This window comes from Stigmatopora argus, chromosome 15 (genome assembly GCF_051989625.1).
Source record: "Stigmatopora argus isolate UIUO_Sarg chromosome 15, RoL_Sarg_1.0, whole genome shotgun sequence".
NCBI classification, from domain to species: domain Eukaryota; kingdom Metazoa; phylum Chordata; class Actinopteri; order Syngnathiformes; family Syngnathidae; genus Stigmatopora; species Stigmatopora argus.
In genome coordinates, this window is record NC_135401.1 from 14,305,694 (window position 1) to 14,325,519 (window position 19,826).

Consider the following 19,826-nt stretch of genomic DNA (forward strand, 5'->3'; position numbering starts at 1 on the left):
GGTACTCCGGTTATATATATATATATATATATATATATATATATATATATATATATATATATAATATACATACATAGTATGTTTGTATATTTAATATACATCTGTATTACATACATACACACACATACAAAATTAAGATTCACACTCCATTCCAGTAAGGAGCGCTAGTGCGTCAATGCATTGTTTGCCAACCGCCAATAAAACAAGTGACAGAAGAAGAAAAGACTAGGAGAAGAGGGACAAAATGTCTTCGGTACCCGACGGCAAGAAACTCGTTCGCAGCCCGAGTGGCCTCCGAATGGTGGCCGAGAACGGCGCCTTCAACAGTCCATTTTGCCTTGACGAACCCAGATGGGTGCCTGACAAAGATGTGAGTCGTTTTTACGTCTCTTCTCTAGCCTAGCGCTGATTTTAGTCACACACACAGCAACTAGGCTGCGTGTTTCCGGTGTAAGTTGCCAAAATAAAAGCATCGAGTGTTCAATCGATAGCACAGATTTCTTAAAATATGACATTTTGTTTGCATGTAAAAGTTAAATAACTCGCGTCTTGTGTTGTATAATCAAAATTAATAAAATATGTATATTTTTAAAATGCCTAACGTGTAATATATTTTGAATTGTTAGTTTAGCATCCGGGTTGCCCCATGGTAGCGCTGGTCACTTGAACGTCTTTTTCGTCAACACAAACTAAACTGTTAACGAAAATGAAATGTTGAGAATTTAACTAATTAATTAAATTAACGTGTTTTCAATCTGATATGGTGTTAATTTATGTCGTTCCAGGGACACCTGTGAGCTTGTTTTGGAGAAGCCAGTGTATTGGTGTTGACTTTAAGAAAACGCGTTGAAACATAAACAAAGTAAAATGAAAGTAAAAAAAGTAAAGTAAACTGAAGTAAATTATTCAGCAATTGATTGTTTATTTAAAAATGTATTTAAACTTTTCTAAATGTTTTCTTTCCTTTTGGAGAGACTTCTTGTGTGGATTTAGCATGTTCTTCCTGCTTTTGTGTGTGGATTTTGCTCACTCTTGTTTCTCCCACGTTCCCAAAACTAGCAAGGTAGTTTTAATCAGCACTTTTTAATTTTAATAACGACACTGCCAACCTCTAAATTGCAGCTATTTTAGACATTCTGCGCAACATTTATGAACTGTTAGTCAACATAATTATATGCCAACACAATCTTAGTCAGTGATGTCACAAAGGGGCGTGTCCAATTTGTTTTTTTTTTTAAGTATTTAAGTCAGGGATGGCCAAACCGGTCCTCGAGGGCCGCTGTGGGTGCAGGTTTTTGTTCCAACCGATCCAGCACAGACATTTTGACCAATGAGATTTCTGAAGAAAACAAGAAGCACCTGACTGCAATCCACTGATTGCACTTGTAGGACACCCGATTGGTGAAAAGGTGTCATCTTGATGGGTTGGAATGAAAACCCGCACCCACTGCGGCCCTTTGTGGAATAGTTTGGACACTTAAGTGATTCAGCGTTAACTTTCAAACCCCCCCCAAAATACTTTAAAAAATGAAATAAAGTGTGTTTTTTCTCACAACCATCTGACATGTTTTTCCCCAAACGTCTTCTTTTTTTTCCTCTGTTCCAGTGTTCCCGATGTATGCAGTGTGACACAAAGTTCGACTTCATCAAGCGCCGGGTATTGTTTTTTTTTTTTTTCAATTTTCACACCATTACTAATGTATGTGTACCTAACTTAGTGGCTGTAATTGACAGTGATAGACGAAACAGAGTTGCTCTAAAATGAACTATTTTTACTTTGAGCAATATAGTAATCCCTCGAATATCGCAGTTAATGTAGACCAGACATGGCCGTGATAATCGAAAAATCGCGAAGTAGGGACACCCCTATTATAACTACCGTAATTACTCGAATATAACACGCAGGTTTTTGCAAAATAATTAATTCCAATAGTTGGGGGTGCGTGTTATAATCAAAAACTATTTTTTTTTTTTTTTTTTTTTTTTTTTTTTTTTTTTGTCTTGTTACATGGCCCTTAGCCTGGTGCTTTTTCTTGCCAAATAAATTGAATTGAAATTGAATAGAATAAAATAAATTACAAATTTTCGATCGAAAAAAGCATTGTCAAACTCACTTTGACGCACGGATTTTACGTCATCTCGTAGAGCCGACGCACGGATTTTACGTCATCTCGTGAAGCCGAGACCACCACTGCCCCCCTCTAGCCTCGTACCCGTCTCAGTTCACCCTCTCTCAGTTCAGTGTTATAATCAATAACTAAAATAAATTACAAATTTTCGATCGAAAAAAGCATTGTCAAACTCACTTTGACGCACGGATTTTACGTCATCTCGTAAAGCCAATCGGATGATGTGTTGTGGGAGGAAGAGGAAGTGGATGAAGGAAGCGTGGACGTTGATAGGATTCTCAACGAAGAGATGTATGAGAGGACAGACAAAGAGAGAGAGGAACTTTTCATTTGAAGGATTCTAATGAATAAATTTGTTTGAACAAAACAATCGTGAAACGAAGAAAAAAAGGTAAGATTTCTGATTTTCGTCAGCGGGAAATTTTAGGTGCGCACTATATTCGAGTACTGCGTTTTTCCAGATTTTTTTGGCCCAAAGTTATACCTGCGTGTTATTTTCGAGTGCGCGTTATATTCGAGTAATTACGGTACTTTTTTCTTCAGTGCTGAGTCCGAGTAGCAAGAGTGGCTTCCACTTGCGAGTTTCAGCATGGATTTTCACATTTTTATGAACTTTTAAAAAATTATAGATTTTAAAAAATAATTAATAGCAGAAAAAAACGTGAAGAAGTGAATTCACAATAAGTGAAATCGCGATAATCGAGGGAAGACTGTAGTATCTTTGGCATATTACCAGTTACAACACTAAGAGTAAGGAAACAAATCAACAATATTCCTATTGTTCTAGCAGCTGTTACCAATTGTGTTAAATTAACACATCCACTGCCTGCTCCTTCCAGTCCAAGTAAACTGGATGTCTTTTGCTGTCAGTGGTAGTGAAACATGATGATTCGAGGCAAGACGATCTTATTAAACAAACAAAGAATCCTGTTCTTTTTACCCACATTGGCTGATTCCATTGCTAATTTTCTTTAAACTTTTTTAAAACCATTATAGTCCTCTATTTTTGCGAATTAAAAAAAACTTTAATGTAATTATTATGGTTTTCGGTTATTATTTGTAATTAATATTGTAGTATTCGCCAACGGCCCGATAGCCAAGTGGTTAGTGCGTCAGCCTCACAGATCGAGGGTTCAATCCCAGATGGGTTCCTGACCTTCCTGTGTGGAGTTTGCATGTTCTGCCCGGGTGTGTGGGTACTCTGATTTCCTCCCACATCCCAAAAACATGCATGTTAGGGTGGTTTTCATTTCTCATTTTCTGAACCGCTTTATCATCATCATCAGGGTCGCGGGGGGATGCTGGAGCCTATCCCAGCTGACTTCGGGCCAGGTACATCCTGAATTGGTGGCCAGCCAATCACCCTACCATTGGATTGGATTGGATAACTTTATTCATCCCGTATTCGGGAAATTTCATTGTGACAGTAGCAAGAGGGTGAGAATGCAGATACAGGAAAAGCATAGTTACACATAGTTAGTTACAAGTTAGACAATACAGTCACAAAGGCCGCAGAACAACAAAGCAAAAGCACAAAGTACAAAGCAAAGCAAATGCATGTCTTTGGAATGTGGGAGGAAACCGAAGTACCCGGAGAAAACCGAAGTACCCGGAGAAAACCCACGAAGGCTCGGGGATAACATGCAAACTCCACACAGGTGGACCGACCTGGATTTGAACCCAGGACTCCCACCGTGAGGCCGACGCGCTAACCACTCAGCTGCTGGGCCGCCATATCACTTTTATTTGTTGTATTTATTTTTTTGTTTTAAGAGTATTTCAATATTTTTTAAATAAATGCATTTTTAATTAATTAATCGATTTAAAGTGGGAAGCCTCGCAGTGAATGAACATGTGTTGTGCAGCACCACTGTCGGCGTTGCGGCCGCTGCTTCTGCGACAAGTGCTGCAGCAAGAAGGTGGCACTGCCACGCATGAGTTTTGTGGACCCGGTCCGACAGTGCACCCAGTGCTGTCTGCTGTCACAAAAGGAGGCTGACTTCTACGAAAAGCAGATTAAAGTGCTGCTCGCAGGTGACCGGCCCCTTGTTGACTTCTCAAGCTGAGTTCAGACTAGTGATGTCCCGATCCAATATATTCAGTATCGCTATCGGTGTCCGTTACAACTATTTTTGGAGTATCAGACAGTATCATATTTGGTCACAAGATCGGATACGATCTAGTCGTCACGTGTGTTTTAATAGCACCGTGCTTTTTGCCTGGAGTAAATCAAACTAATAGGCAAATATATCTGTCTATGTCTACTTCTCTTTCGAAACTAATGATCATAACTGAGCTGCTTATGATAACAGCGCACTGTCTTTCTTGCCGCATCTCCCTCGCATACAGGTTGCATTTTTTTTTAATTCTTTACTGGAGGTAGTGTGCGCAAGTCAATAATCTGCAAAAAATCCAGCAGAATCCACATGGATTTGAAAGCAAAGCAAGCATCTGAAAAAGACACCAGCAAAACCCTTCAAGGCGAGTCGTGGCTGGTTCGGTAATTAAAAAAAAAAAACTTGACCAAAACGAACACTCGTTTCTGACTCCTAGCGAAGAAGGAAGTTTCGTCTCGAAAGCTGCAGTGGAATACATTAAGATGTTTGCCTCGGTTATTGCACAAGAAGGTTTAAATTTAATGTAACATAAGACTAAAACTTATTTTTAAGTGTGTGTGTATAGTCATTTAAGTTAAATTTAAAGTTCATGTTATGTTACGAATGTGTCAAGTCTCTCCTGTCCTTTCTCTTTCTCTCGTCCATGCCGTCTGTCTGTACTGAGTAATGTCACATTACACAGTAGTACCTCGACCTACAATCAGCTGTACCTACGACATGCTCGAGGTACGATGAAATTTCGATCGAATAAGTCACCCTAGATATGATCAAAATTTCGAGATGCGACCAAGCCAGGTGGCCATGACATGAGAGGCTGCTTATCATTGTAGCGCACTGTCTTTTTTTGCCACATCTTTCGTGTATAACAGATATCTACGAGCACTGAACGATTTATTCAGACGAGTTTCTCCTACGCATCGACCAGGAAACGCACAACGCGCATGCACGGGCAAAAAGAGGGATTTCTGGGTAATGAAGTATACCCGTGCACACAACACCGATAGCCAATGGCACCCTTTCTCAGAATAAAACTTCATTACCCACAATTAATACGTGGGTATTGATTGTGGCTGTTATTCCTTCCTTAGCCTGTTAGCTCCCGCGATTGCTCATTCAAGACTACTTCTCGTTGGCAAGTGGTCGTGCTTTATCCTATTGTGAGGACATTTGTATGCATCATTTTCGGAATATTTTGAAGGGAATACAACAGCAAACACCCCATCGATAGCGAACGTGAGGGTGGAGGCGTGGCAAACAGCTAACCCGCCCAGAACGAAGGTAAAAAAAAAAAATTGAATTCAGTTTTGTGTTAAGTTACATTAAACGCATGTTTGAGTGTCTGTATATGCCCATGATGTTCTTATGAGCAGCCTCTCGCGTCCGCTGTATGCTCGTATATCAAAATTTGTTTCGTATCTCAAGATAAATATTTGCTCGAAATTTTACTCGTATCTCAAATGCTCATATGTCCGGGCACTCGTATGTCGAGGTATTACTGTTATCAATTTGACATTTTAACAGATACATTTCATGTTACAACCTGGTAAACGAAAAATTTCTCCATTTAATGTGAAATGCGTCTCAATTTTTCTCATCTGGCCTGACAGGAATAAGGCTTCTCCAAGGTTTTAAGTAAAAAAATGTCTGTAGATATGTTGAGTCTTTTTTTTTGTGTGAATGTACAGGAAGTACTTTCATGGTCACTCTGGGATCGTCAGACAAGTGTGAAACCATGACCTGCCGCCTATCCAACAACCAGAGGTGATGCCTTTTAGGCCGCCAGCTGCTGTCAGGTGCTTGCTAACACACTCTGCTTGTAGGTACCTGTTCCTGGATGGCGAAAGCCACTTTGAGGTGGAGTTGTCTCGCATCAGCAGCATGCAAATCCTGACCGACGCAGAAAGTCCAGGAGGTAAGAGAAGAAACCCTTTCAGATTTACCAAACTTTTCCCCTGTTTTGCTTGTTTTTTTGTCTGTTGCTGGTGGCATAACTAATTTTCTTCCGGCGAGAGGCGTCCAATGCATTTGGACTGGAAGGGCAGCGATCGTTCAATTGCTACAATTCTTTCCAAATGGATCACCGTATTTTCTCGCATATAAGCCCGTGTTTGAAAAAAATGATGACTGAATCAAGGTTGCGGCTTATATGTGCACACATTAGACTTGACATGCACGAAACTGCAAGATGACAAAGACGAAAAGCCATAATGCAAGACAATCCGGCCAATACGGTAATTTACTTCAAAATAGAAAATAGATAAACAGATAAAACGCTAACAAAATTTATTTTGATGTCCATGAATGAAATTCAAGAAAAAAAATGTGACTTAGGGGGCGGCTTATATGAGAGAAATCGTAAAATTCAATGATTTTAAGGCAATTTTAAGGGTACTGCTTATATGCACAGGCCGTCAATATGCGAGAAAATATGGTAGACGTCTTCTGCCGTCAATGAGGTACCTTGCTGGTAAATGGATCAACTAATGCTTGTTAATTCTCAAAGGTACCTTGATTTACGAGATTGAAACTGTATTTTCAATGGAGAAAATAGATTTGGAAACTATAGTAACAAGACTGATTTCATTTAAAGGTGAAAATACAATAGCAAGTGACTTTATAATGATAGCAGACCATATTTTGGACACAGCTTTGTCCAAAATGTGACAAAAGGCTTAAGAATGAAACTCGTTAGTCTTCCTTTCTTGGCAGCCTTGGGCCCAACCACAAAAATTTCTAACAGATGATGTCACACCCAGAATGAGTTGCATATTTTTGCCGTCTGCTAGCATACTAGCATGCTAGCACAATACTAGAAAGCTGGACACAATCATCAATTCTGGTTGTGCTGTCACAACCAGAATTGCTGAAAAAAGGTGGACATTCTCAAATACATTTTTTTGGGTGGAATAACTATAAAAAAATTAAATAAAACACCCAGACCTGATTACCAACATGTTTTTTACACGTAAAATGACCTAATGGTTACCATTTTATACCGCCGTTAAAGTACTTCAAACTTCTAAGTCAAGGTACCACTGTATTAACTTTCGCGCCTCTTCTCTTCTGCTGATTTGACTGCGTTCTATCTGGTTTGGCTGGGCTTGACCTGATTGCGGCGTCAGAGAATGACGTTGACGCTTATACGAGTCTGCTGGACGGCGATTATGCCTGCGAAGGTTAGCGTCACTCACCCGCCATCTTTCAAACCACAACAAACTCGACATTTCACCCTGTGTTGGCACTTGGAACATTTTTGCATTTCATTGCTTTTAAAGTCATCGTGGTTATCAGTAGTGTTTTGTTTTGACAATTGGGGTTAAGGTTGGTCATGTCAGTGACTGTAGTCTTTTTATTTTTTATTGCTGTTGCATTCTGATTTTGCATGTTTGTTTTTAAATGCATGGGAGTCATTCCTCCTGTTACATTGTAGATCTTTGTGGTAGCATTTATTTGAGGCCTTGTTCAGATATAGCACTGTATTTTGCAAAAATTAGAAATTTTACTATGGTTTTGCTTATCATCCATGCATAAATGTACAATTTAAGCAGTAAAAAAAGGTTTTCAAAAACTTAAACCATACCATATACCAGAAATAGAACCCATGTTTACATCGGGAGCAGATGAGACTAAAGTTTCATTCAGAGATGTTTATTGGCCATAAAAAACCTGCAGAACTAAAACTTTAAAATTAAAAGAAAACACATCAACATTACACAGTGCAGAGTGAAGCATTGTTATATTGAAGCTAAAACTGCTGTACTAATCACTTAAGCTTGTTTTGAACTACTGTATTTATTCGAGTATAATGTGCACCCGTGTATAAAGCGCACCCATAATTTGTGACTAAAAATTGGTATAATTTTTTTTTTAGTTTTTCTCCGCTCACACCAAGGATTGCACCAATACTGGTAACTGGCGAATGCTGAACACATGCCGCCATGACAAAACATTCATTCACGACACATGGTACGGAAACCTGGCAAAACAAACTACTAGCAATATGAACACAATTCGCAAATGGAATTCACAATTTTAAATCTTTAAAGTCTAATTCATCATCATAATATTTAAACATTTTCAAAGTCTGATTGGTCATCATCAGATTCACCAAACAATTGATTGCATTCATCTTGAGCAAGGATAGCGCTCCCTGAGCAGACTCGTTTCCCTGGAGCAACTTTGTAAAAAAAAAAATTGACAACCCTATTACCCTATAAACTTGCCGAAGGCTATTTGAAGAGGGCTGGCTTTTGTAAAAGAAGGTAAATTGTCACCATCTGGCGGACAAAAACAGGTCCTACGTCTCCCATTATACATAACGTTGGCAGAGAGCAGTGTTTCACCGGGATTTGTGTATCAAGCGCATGCAAACTTTGCTTCAATTTTATACAAAATTTTGAGCGTTATACTCGAATAAATATGGTAACGATAGTCTTCTCCAATCTGTCTTTGAAGTTAAAGGGTGACAACCATGAACATTTACTGGTTTGCAGCTTTTGTTAACATGCAAAAAAGTTTATGTCTGACACCACATAAGTGAGGGGGTAGGAGTCCACTTTATGTACCAAGTCTAAAACTTGCAGTTAGCGGTGAGCACGCACTTCTTTTGAACATTTCAAAATAAGAGCACGTCACGTTCTTCAGAAATACAGATGTCAGCAGTTACTCTCAGATATTCAGATATATCAGATTCAACACTACAATAACTTTCAAGTGAGTCGTTATGAAAAATCTTATTGGCAAAATATTAAATAATTTGGCTTCCAGCTTGCTAACATACACACTTTGCAGGAGAAGACAGTCATTTTGGATCAAATTAATGCATTTGGTGGGCTCTAAAAAGCAGAGAACAAAAGTTAAATTAGGATTTTCACCAATTTCTTATTGAACGCTAAACTAGCACATGGCGGTAAGCAAAATGCAATAGTCCGGCAGCCATTGTCTGTGACATGAGTCCCTAACTACCGACTACTCCGGGCAGCCCACTCACTAAATTGAGGTGCTGGAAAAGATCAAATGAAACGAGACCCTGACAAGGACATGACAGTTATGAAATGATTTAAAAATATTTATTACAAAGAAACGGGCCCGGCTTCGCCGGCCCCATGTGCTTGGGCGAGGTTGTTATTGAGCGTGTTTTGGTAATCTATTTGCGTAAGGAATCCATGAATGCGTTACACAGGAACGCCAGATTTAAATAATGCAGCTGACCTGAACCAATTGCCTGAATCGAAACCAAGAGGGACGTGCCTTTTGCCCACTGCTGCTGTCGCAATCAGAATCGTCTTTCTTTTCTGGTGTGGAGTGGTGTGTGAGTGCAATTTTTTCCGAGCATTACGGTAAATCCATTCAAAACATCCCAGGGGAGTGGCAAGGCATCTGAGTTCCGTGTGCTTGCAGCGCTTTTAACCCTCAAAAACACTCTCAATACTTAAAGAAACAGCATATCAGAGCTATACAGAGGAAATGCCTGGCGTGAATGACAACACAATGCGGGTGTGAACGCTTGAAAAATGGACTGAAGCCATGGATCGAACACAATTTAACAGCTTTGCTAACGGATTCCTAACAGATTGCTAACGGATGGCCAACATAGTAGTTCGGGCAGGCAGCGTCGCACAAGTTAAGTTGACGATTTGGAATGAATTGTCGATGCCGATATACCAGCGAGGAGAATCAAAGGCTTGGGAGTGATGCATGTCCCGAGTTACAATGGATTGTGGATGACTGGGCTCAAGCGTCGGCTAGCACTGTTCGAGCTTTCGCCAAAGCTGGAATCAAGTTCCCAGAATACACAACTCTGACAGTGGAGCCTAGCATGTTAAAGGCCAAACTCTTTAGATCAGAGTGTACCTTTGACCTCAATAAAGCATTATCAAACTTAGTTTTGGTCGTGCTGTCTTTACAAAAACATGCTAGTGCCATGCCTAACATACGCTAGCAGCTAGCATAACATAATGCTAGCAGATAGCATAACATAGGTACGCTAGCGGCTAGCGTAACATACGCTAGCCTAGTGTCATGCTAGCGACTTATCGGACGAGGCGTCCAATGTATTGACAAAAAACAGAAAATATACCCGCAAATGATACTGCGCCCTATCACACGGTGCGTTTTATAGGTGTGGAAATACGGTAACCAAATCCCTGATCTCTAGACCATGCATGTTAGCCAAGTCTCTTGAATAAAAGAAGGTTGAAAACCTATTCACACTGTTCGCCCCAGTTTACGTATAAACAGTACACTAAACACTCGCCGTATTATGGTTCCACAAATCGCAGGCACTCAACAATGTAATGGTTATTTGTAATGCCGTGTTCAGAGTTACGTACTGCGAGAAATTCTAATTATTACCTGAATCAATCACTCGAATTCAATCGGTTTTCCAGATGGTGAAGTAGCCTTGAGGACAATGTTCCCTCTAATTTTTCGTTGGTCTGAGCAGAAAGTCAAACTCCCTGAGCGCACTGAGTACCAGTGTGAGCGACATCATCGGTACTCGGATGATTCGCCTAAAGACGTTTCGCCGACGGACGTTTGAGAGACGGGCAGGTCGCCGAACGACGTTCCGCCGAACGTTCATTCGGCCGAACGGAGGTTTCGCCGAAACGGGATTCGCGCGCTCGCCCCGCCCCCGGATCGTGTGTGTACAAGTTTTTCAACCTCGGCCCGCGGGCCATATACGGCCCGTTAGGATTTTTAATCCGGCCCGCCGCCGGTGTTGTCCAAATTATAGTAAAAATCAATGTTAGTCTACCATCAATGGCAGCCCGGGAATAAGCACTCTTGGGCGGGCATGGCAGTCCGGGAATAAGCACTCTTGGGCGGGCAGATGTAGCAGAACCGAGCCGTAAAATGACAGCAATCGGGTCAAATCCATCCTAAAACAGCATTTAATGATTAAATACAAATACTGGAGCTCTTTGGACATTAGAACCGAGCCCAGGGAAGTGAATTCCTCGGTAAAATGTTGTGATGATATCGCGATGGAGGCAAAAAAACGTCTATATACGTCCATTCGCCAAACGGCTCAAAATGCTCTCAAATTCGGTCAAATCCAGCCGAAAACAGCGTTTAATGATTAAATAAAAATACTGGAGCTCTTTGGACATTAGAACCGAGCCCAGGGAAGTGAATTCCTCGGTAAAATGTCGCGATGATGTCGCGATGGAGGCAAAAAAATGTCCATATACGTCCATTCGCCAAACGGCTCAAAATGCTCTCAAATTCGGTCAAATCCAGCTGAAAACAGCGTTTAATGATTAAATACAAATACTAGTATTTGTTTTTTAATCATTAAACGCTGTTTGAACGAACGTTCATTCGGAGACCTGTCCGTCTGTCAAACGTCCGTCGGCGAAACGTCTTTAGGCGAATCATCCGGTCACGACATCATCATTGCTCGCTATGGGCACACCAGTATCACACCTGCCACAAGCAGGTGCATGTCAATGTTCCCTCTAATTTTTCATGTAAAACATGCTGTAAAACACGAAAAACATAAGTGGACAGAGCTACTGCCACTGGCTGCCGCTTAAACGGCGCCATAATGAAGAAAGGGGTAAAAAAAAAAAAAATCTTTTTTTTTTTACTGCGCGCCATAGGTTTGCTGCTGCGCAGAGAAGACGAGAGTAGTGCGCAATTGCGCACGCGCGCAGCTTAGAGGGAACAGTGCTTGAGGATGATTGAACCGCTCCATGCCAGTGACAGTTGTATGAATATCTACTTCGTACGCCATGTTCAATGACCAAACATTCCCATGAAGTTGTAAAGTCGGCAAACAAGGCAAAGGCAGTTTCTCATGGTGCCTTTACCTGTCCTCTCTGGGTCTCCGTAGTGAGGTTGCCGGGTACGAAGCCATGTTTGCACAATCGCCCCGGGCCATAAACCCCGTGAACATTCCTTATTGGAAGTGGAAAAATTGATTATTTGTTCAGTGTATCGATAACTATAGAAGAGAATTTAAAAATGTATAAAACCTTGCCATCTCAGTAGTCTATCTTCAGTAATAAACAACACAAAAACAAGATTATTTAATCATTTGATTTAACAAATTGAACCCTTCCCCTTTGTTGGGTTGAGATTCTGGTGTGGTACATTTTTTTTGTTTTTAAAAGCATGTAAGAGTAATGCTTTGCTACTTCTTGTATTAGGAAAGATGCTACAGCTAAATCTGTATTTTTATGTGCTTGTGCGCCCAGCCACATCTCCGCGTGCCAGCGGCATGCTAGTCCACTACAAACCGCCGGGTACGCAGGAAGCGCAGCAGCTGCGATTGGACGGCGCTTACAACGACGACAAAAAGATGTCCGCCGCATGGCTGACGGCCATGCACAAGGTCTGACAACCACTCACTTCAACTGTATCTGTCGGAGTCAAAGGCCGTTTGACATCAATCTTTATGCCCACATCCTGTTCTCAGGCAGCCAAGCTGCTGCACGAGTCCCGGGACCACCAGTAAGCGTTCAGTGCCGGATCACGTGGTCCACATCGGAATCCCGTCGCTAAAAGCAGCTTTCCTCAAAAGTCGCCGGACTCATCACATACTTGTCCCGACTTTGTTTACTACTTCCAACGTCGGCCATTTTGTCTTTGCTTCTTTCTACTAAGAACTTTATTCTTACAAAAAAGACATACATTCTCAGTGCTCCTCAGGTTAAACATATAAGCATTTATCCTTAACTGAATTATTGGTTTCCATTGACAATGATTGACGTCCAATCTATTTGGAATCGGAGGGCATCATCTCTTGCTGACACCCCTCCCAGTCCAAATGGATTGAACGTGTATTGCCGTCAATTGACCTGTTGCACACCGACATAACTGCACTTGTATTGATGACAAAGCGGCTAATCGCGCCTGGACCTTGCCCAAGGTGGTTGTTAGATGTTTCCTAGTGGAGCATGAAAAGCATTGTGGAAAATGTTGTCCTGAAGATTTTAAGACAGTATGTAGTATTTTTGTCAGTATTTCTCTTCTTTATTCTGAAAAGCTGGACCTCAAAAAAGAATTTGGGAAGCAAAATGTTTTTAGAAAGGGTTAGATCCGGGGTCTGCAAACCACTGTGAGTGCAGGTTTTTGTTCCAACCGATCCAACACAAACCGCTTAACCAATGAGGCTTCTGCTGAAACCAGAAGCACCTGACTGCAATCCACTGATTGCACTTCTGTTACGATCGCGCCGCGTCGTCGTGGTGCAATCGGGAATCTATTAGGGCCCAGGCGCGGGAAGCCGGAGGGGAATCGAGGCAGTTAGCTTCAAACAACATCTTTTAATAAATCAACACAGGGATCAACAAATCAACAATGGCTTGGAAACAAAATGGCAGCATGCTGCGCGCATGCATGAACTTAAGTAACGATCCGACAATGATACTATGACTCATTGATCCTTAAATACCAAAACAGGAAGCAATCAGCAGATTGACCGCAGCTGCTCTCTGATGGCACGTCAGGAGGGACAAACAGGCCGCTCCTGACAACTTCTAAGATACCAGATTGGTGAAAAGGTTTCCTCTTATAGGTTGGAACGAAAACCCACACCTATGGCGTCCCTTTCTGGAATCGTTTGGAGACCCCTGGGTTAGATGGTTAGGGAACAAAGTTTAATGGCATCAACATGGCCATAGATATTAATAGAAATTAAACATTTTATACAAATTGGAACTTCACATCTTTGTTTTTTGACATTGACAAACAGATATTTTTGCTCCAAAATAAACATTTAAGTAACCTAAAAATGCCCAAAAATCACAAGCAAGTATAAGAGCATCAAATCATTCCCAAGCCATTTCTGTCTTTCTGTTAGTTTTTTTTAAAGTCATTCCCTTCTTGGAGCATTAGATTTTCAGCAAATGGGATCATACTGAAAAATAAAGCCGGATCTTTGACTGTTTTTTGCGACCCAAACCCCTTTCTACTTTAAAATTTTACTGGTCGTTCTATTCTGTTTCCAAATCAGTCCTGGTGATTGTCTTGTAAGAAGATGAAACCCCACACAACAGACCTGGACTTGAGCTTTTTATATGAGCACAAAAGCAAACAGATGGCCAACACTTACAATTTAATCAAGTTGAGATGACGTGTTCTTGAGCTTTTAACACTGCTGCTAAGAGTTTATTTTTCTAAACAGCTTCACTCTATTGTTTGTAATTGTTGTGTGCACTTGAAGGCTTTTGTATGGTGCGCCACATTTATTGGCAGCAATTGAAAATAAAAAACAGTATTTTGTCTTTAAGCTTTTTCACTGCAACGTTCTGTAGTTTCACTTTCTTGCTCATATTACCAGATTAATAGTTACAATAATTAACCCCTATGAAAAAGATTACTGTGTGTAAAACATTGTGTGTAAGTCTATTTTGTAAATATTTTTATATCCACTTTTTTATTGACCTTTTTAAATAATTGGGGAATTTGTTGACAAAAAGGTTTGTCAATGGCCACGTTTTCCAAGATGTATTTTTCGTCCAAATTCGTTTTCATTGATTACAAAAAATATAAATATTTATACTGTGTATATTTTTTTTAATAAAAATCTAAATTCCATTTTCTGGACAATATAAATGTTTGCTTTGTGTGCAAATTTGACAATTGTAAACTTAGAATTTTCTTAACAATTTTTAGACTTTTTGTTGATTTGATACTAAGGAAAATGCAAATATAATTTGAAATGTTAATTTGTGGCAGTCACTTAACATTTTACGTTTTATGTATATATTATATATACTATATATGTATCTGTATATATATATATATATATATATATATATATATATCTATATATATATATATATATAGATATATAGATATATAGATATATATATATATATGTCAGAAATGTTTCTATATATTGTGGAGCTCATAAGTATGTTAAATAAACAGATAAACCTGATTTTTGAGTGGGTTCAAGCCCTTTTAATCCAATGTGGATGGACGTGGGCACCCCTCCCCTCTGTGACCACTTGGTATCTCCCCAGTACACGCGCACACGTGTTTTTGAATACGCGTGCATGTAAACTGTAAAGTGTGCCTTGTATTTGCTCTTCAATCACAATAAACACGCACGCGCACGCACGTGCTTCTTCTGAGAGGAAGGGGCGTCCGGCGAGCGCACACCACTCACCGACGGTGAATTACAGGTACTTAGCGTACACGCGCGAGCACGTGTGTTCAGTCCGCCGGTTTTCATCATGGATAACAACTAGCTACCGACAGTTTCACTGGCCGACAAATTGTCGTCTTTAGGAGCTTTTTTGGGGTGTAGGGGGCCACCGAAGTGACGCGTGGTCGGACTGCGAACTGCTGACGTCGGCGGTGCCACGTAGCTAGCCGGCTAACCGAGGTAGTACGATGTACATGCATCCCTGTCCTTTTTCTCTAGGAACTTTCTTGTTAATGCCTCTCTCTGCTTTAAAGTTGAATTTCTTTACTCCTCAAATTTGAAAGTCAAGTCAATGTGTCAAAGTGTTTTAATGCGCTGTCATGGTAAAGCCGACGTCACTGTGTTGACTGTATGGCGTCATCATACAGAGAATACAAAAAGAACAGTGAAAGTTGTCTAAAGTTGAAAACAAGCAAAGCATTATTCATTCAGTAATTAATTTTCAACACCGCTTATCTGTGTCAGGGCTGCGGGGTGCTGGAGCTCAGCTCAGATGAACTCGGGCGAAAGGCAGCGTACACCCTCGACTGGTCATCAGTCAGTTGTAGGGCACACATGGTGACAGACAACCATTGGCACTCACAACCTCACGGTCACCAAGCAGGAATTGAACGCACACTGTCCACACCGAAGCCAGGCGAAAGAACCACTGCATCATCGGGTGTATCCATTGTATTATGTTCCGTCAAATGGTAAAAATAATAATAATGATAATTTAAAGCTCCTTTCGCATTCTTGTGCCATGTGCTTCATGCTGAAACGTTTCATTGAAAATATCAGTACTTTAACATCCCTGACTGTCACACAAGTTTAAACAGAAGATTAAAACCGAAACAATCTCAGTATCCCTCCTCCCCTAAAACGCACATTTTGAAACAAAATGTGATGTAAATATAATTACATTAGTTCCTATTAATCGTTTTAAAATATTTTTTAAGAACAAAAAATATAATTTTTGGATGTAGACATTTACCGTATTTATTCGCATATAAGCTTCCCGTGCATATAAGGCGCACCCTTAAAATTTCCTTAAAGTAGTTGAATTTTACAATTTCTCGCGTATAAGCTGCCCCCTGATTCACAATTTTCACCTCCATATCCACGGTTTTAATAGGGAGTACAAATGTGTAACTTTAAAGGGAAAATCTTAAGAAAAGTCATCGTACAAGCAGTTTATTATTGTCAATATCATAAGGAAGTTAATATGCCTGTCTTTGTAAATGCAAAATATAAAATTATTCAAATTGAAAAAAAGAAATAAGTATCTTGATGAGAACCTGATGCTCTTTGACAGAAATTACAATTTTCTTACCAGAAGTTTAAGATGTTGTGGCAGCCATATTGCTTCTGATGTCAAAATATCTCGATTCTTTCGATGGTTTATCTTACTGCAATAGTTGTCACTTTCGAACAAGAAATAAAACGGAAAAAAAATCTAGGTGGAATTTTGTTTTATTTCAAAATCACAAATGTACAATCATGCAGCTAAACCTCAATTCAAAAGAGAATTCACATGAGCGGTATAAACAGATGGTGTGTCCGTGGCGGTCTACTTTTCACGATCTCTGTGGATGGGTGCAATAATAGCATGAAATACGTACACATTGCACAGGTATCAAGGCTGATATTTTAGCGATTGACAGTACCTTCGAAGCAGTACCTTTTGATCAGTCTAAACAACAATTGAGATGTGCTGACATGGTAAACGTACACACATGAAGGCTACTCGTGTCTGGCAAGTCAGAGCTCGTTTAACTAATTATGACGGCGGCGCCCTGGCCTAGGTAAGATGGCTGCACCCAGAGCGAGCAGCACAAGTGAGTTTTTTCAGATTTTATGCAAGATGTTTTTTTACCTTGAATTTCATTCATAGACGTCAAAATAAATTTAGTCTACCGTTTTATCTATCTTTTCTCGATTTTGAAATAAATGACCGTTTCAGCCGCATTGTCTTGCGTCATGGCATCATGGTCTCGCGGCGCCGTCAACTTGCTGTTTCGTGCATGTTGTGTTTTTATGCGCATATAAGCCGTACCCACGATTCAGTCATCATGCACCTTATATGCGAGTACGTATGCTATTCCTTATGACTAAGAGGGGTAAATACGATCATGTGCCCCTTCAAAATGATTTGGACATCTAGCGCTGTCAATAGCAGCCAAGGAGTTCAATGAGTGCCCCATATAGGGTTAACTTCCTGTGTTTGCCAGCCCTGTTGATCATGTCATCAGAAAAGCCTCCCAAACAAGCCAAACCCTATGCTATGCTAATGTTTTACCCAATTTTCTTCAGGCTTTTTGCAAAGTGGAAAATCTACCAACATTTATTTTTTTCCTGACAAAATTAAATTGAAAATGTCCTTTTTTCTGGGCAGTGTGACGCACGCACAAGAGAGTAGCTGAGATGACCCGCACTTGCAAAAATTGTGGAAGTTCCGATGTGGACGTCGATCATGCGCGCGGAGATGCTGTCTGCATGGCCTGCGGGTCAGTGCTGGAGGACAACATCATCGTCTCCGAGGTGGAGTTCGTGGAGACGGGAGGAGGAGGATCGCTCGCTGTCGGACAGTTTGTCTCCTCAGAAGGTCAGATTCACAACTGCTATTAATAAAAAAATCCAGAGACCAGAAAGTTGAAAGTTCATGGTTTTGAGAGACATTTCCACTCATGAGTTGAGTCAAATTGTCATTGTAGGAGATTAAAAGTAAAGAGCTATTCGAGATCTTTGAAAATTAGTTTTTTGGCAACTTTGTTTCTTGGGACATAACTATAGAAAAAAAAATTGGAAAATGGAAAAAAAAAAGTTGAAGATCCCAAATATAGATAGATATATACAGTCATACGTCTACTTACGAATACAGACGCTCCCCTACTTACGAACATACGACTTACGAACAACGGTACATACGAACAACGGTACATACGAACATGTCTGCAAATTGCATTTATGTCGAAAAATGTTCGTAAGTTCGATTTTGTTGCGTAAGTTGCATAAGTGCGTGACGTATCGCCAGTGCGCAAAGAACCTTTTTCATTTTTATCATGAAATATCTCGTGCAGCCATTATTCTATATGGTTGGTGAAAAGCGAAATGCGGGAGTTGCAAGGAAGAGGCAAGCCATTTCATTTGAAACGAGTGGCAATAATAACGAAGCTTGATGCGCGTGAGAGTGGTGAGCGTTGCATGGTCCTACAACTTGAATCGTTCGACCGTCAGTACCATTTATAAACAGAAAGATCGAGCAGCAGGACCCAAATATTGAACGTTGCACAAAGTTTGCAAATCAATTGAATGATGCCATACAGTGCTACCGCATCATTTATGATGAAAAAAAAGAAGAAAACTGTGCAATCGTCGTTAGATCGCTTCTTTCGGCCAGTTTCTAATACATAAATCTCTCTCTCTCTCTATACAGTACTGTACATATTCTCTCCATTTTATTAATTTTTTTTTTTTCAGTACAAACCAATGCGTGTTACTTATACAAGCCTTAAACATACAAATGCACTTATATAAACCTTCAATACACTTATATTGGCCTTAAACATAAATTATAATACAAAATATAGCACTGAATCAACTTACAAACAAATTCAACTTATGAACAATCGCTGGAACCTAACTCATTCGTAAGTAGGGCAGCGTCTGTACCTCTAGGTACGAAATTTTCAGGTTACAATTTTTTTATATGCAAATCCCTCAACAAGTCCTTCTCCGTTATTTTATTTTGAAAACATTGTCGTGGATGCGTTGATGCGCACTTTAGAAATTCGCTACCCTCTATGTGGCTCTCATTTCATCACTGTCATTTTATCTCATATAATGACAATACAGTGGTACCTCGAGATACGAGCTTAATGCATTCCTGGACTGAGGTCGTATGTCAAACGAACATTTCCCATAGAAATGAACTGAAAACAAATTAATTCATTCCAACCCTCTGAAAAATCACCCAAAACAGGATATTGGATTGGAAAAACATTATTTGCTCTAATTCGCCATCTATTAACAAAGTAACAAATAACTAGTGGTTTATATTACTAAAATGTGTTTAATAGTACTAAAATTATACGGATTTCGCAGGGGGGAGAGACAGACAGAGAGGGGGGGCGTGGATTTTTGCACGGCAACGCGCTCGTAACATAACAAACAAATTTAAATGAACTTGGATTACGATGCAGACACACTCAAAAATAAGTTTAATCTAACCTTACACTAAACTTAATTCTAATTTTGTTTTAAATTTTGATACCTTTCTTCTCCCGGGTTGCCTCTATTTGCCCCACCTCCACCCTGAATTTCAGATGCAACCTATCAATTGTTTGCTTTTGTATTCCCTTCAATATATTCCCAAAATGATGCACACAAATGTCCTCACAATCGGATTACGCATGACCACTTGCAAACAAGTAGTATATA

At 40.0% G+C, this 19,826-nt stretch overlaps 2 protein-coding genes across 5 annotated transcripts in view; both read left to right on the forward strand.

Moving 5' to 3' along the window:
• Positions 1-183: 183 nt before the first annotated feature.
• Positions 184-14,483, forward strand: zfyve21 (zinc finger, FYVE domain containing 21). Of its 2 annotated transcripts, XM_077621639.1 has the most exons (8): positions 184-370; positions 1,607-1,657; positions 3,995-4,163; positions 5,932-6,007; positions 6,067-6,158; positions 7,369-7,422; positions 12,448-12,584; positions 12,669-14,483. In XM_077621639.1, the coding sequence occupies exons 1-8, from the start codon at positions 245-247 to the stop codon at positions 12,705-12,707; spliced, it is 744 nt and encodes a 247-aa protein (XP_077477765.1). In that variant the 5' UTR covers positions 184-244; the 3' UTR covers positions 12,708-14,483. The 2 variants fall into 2 exon arrangements, with proteins under 2 accessions (XP_077477765.1, XP_077477767.1); XM_077621641.1 differs by lacking the exon at positions 7,369-7,422.
• Positions 14,484-15,199: 716 nt separating this feature from the next.
• Positions 15,200-19,826, forward strand: part of LOC144090264 (transcription factor IIIB 90 kDa subunit-like) — an 86,725-nt gene continuing 82,098 nt past the window's right edge. Inside the window, exons 1-3 of one of the 3 annotated variants that reach the window (XM_077621645.1) lie at positions 15,200-15,384; positions 15,491-15,587; positions 17,782-17,991. In XM_077621645.1, coding sequence (XP_077477771.1) covers positions 17,811-17,991 — 181 coding nt within the window. In that variant the 5' untranslated portion in view covers positions 15,200-15,384; positions 15,491-15,587; positions 17,782-17,810. The other 2 variants (XM_077621646.1, XM_077621644.1) reach the window with 2 other exon arrangements.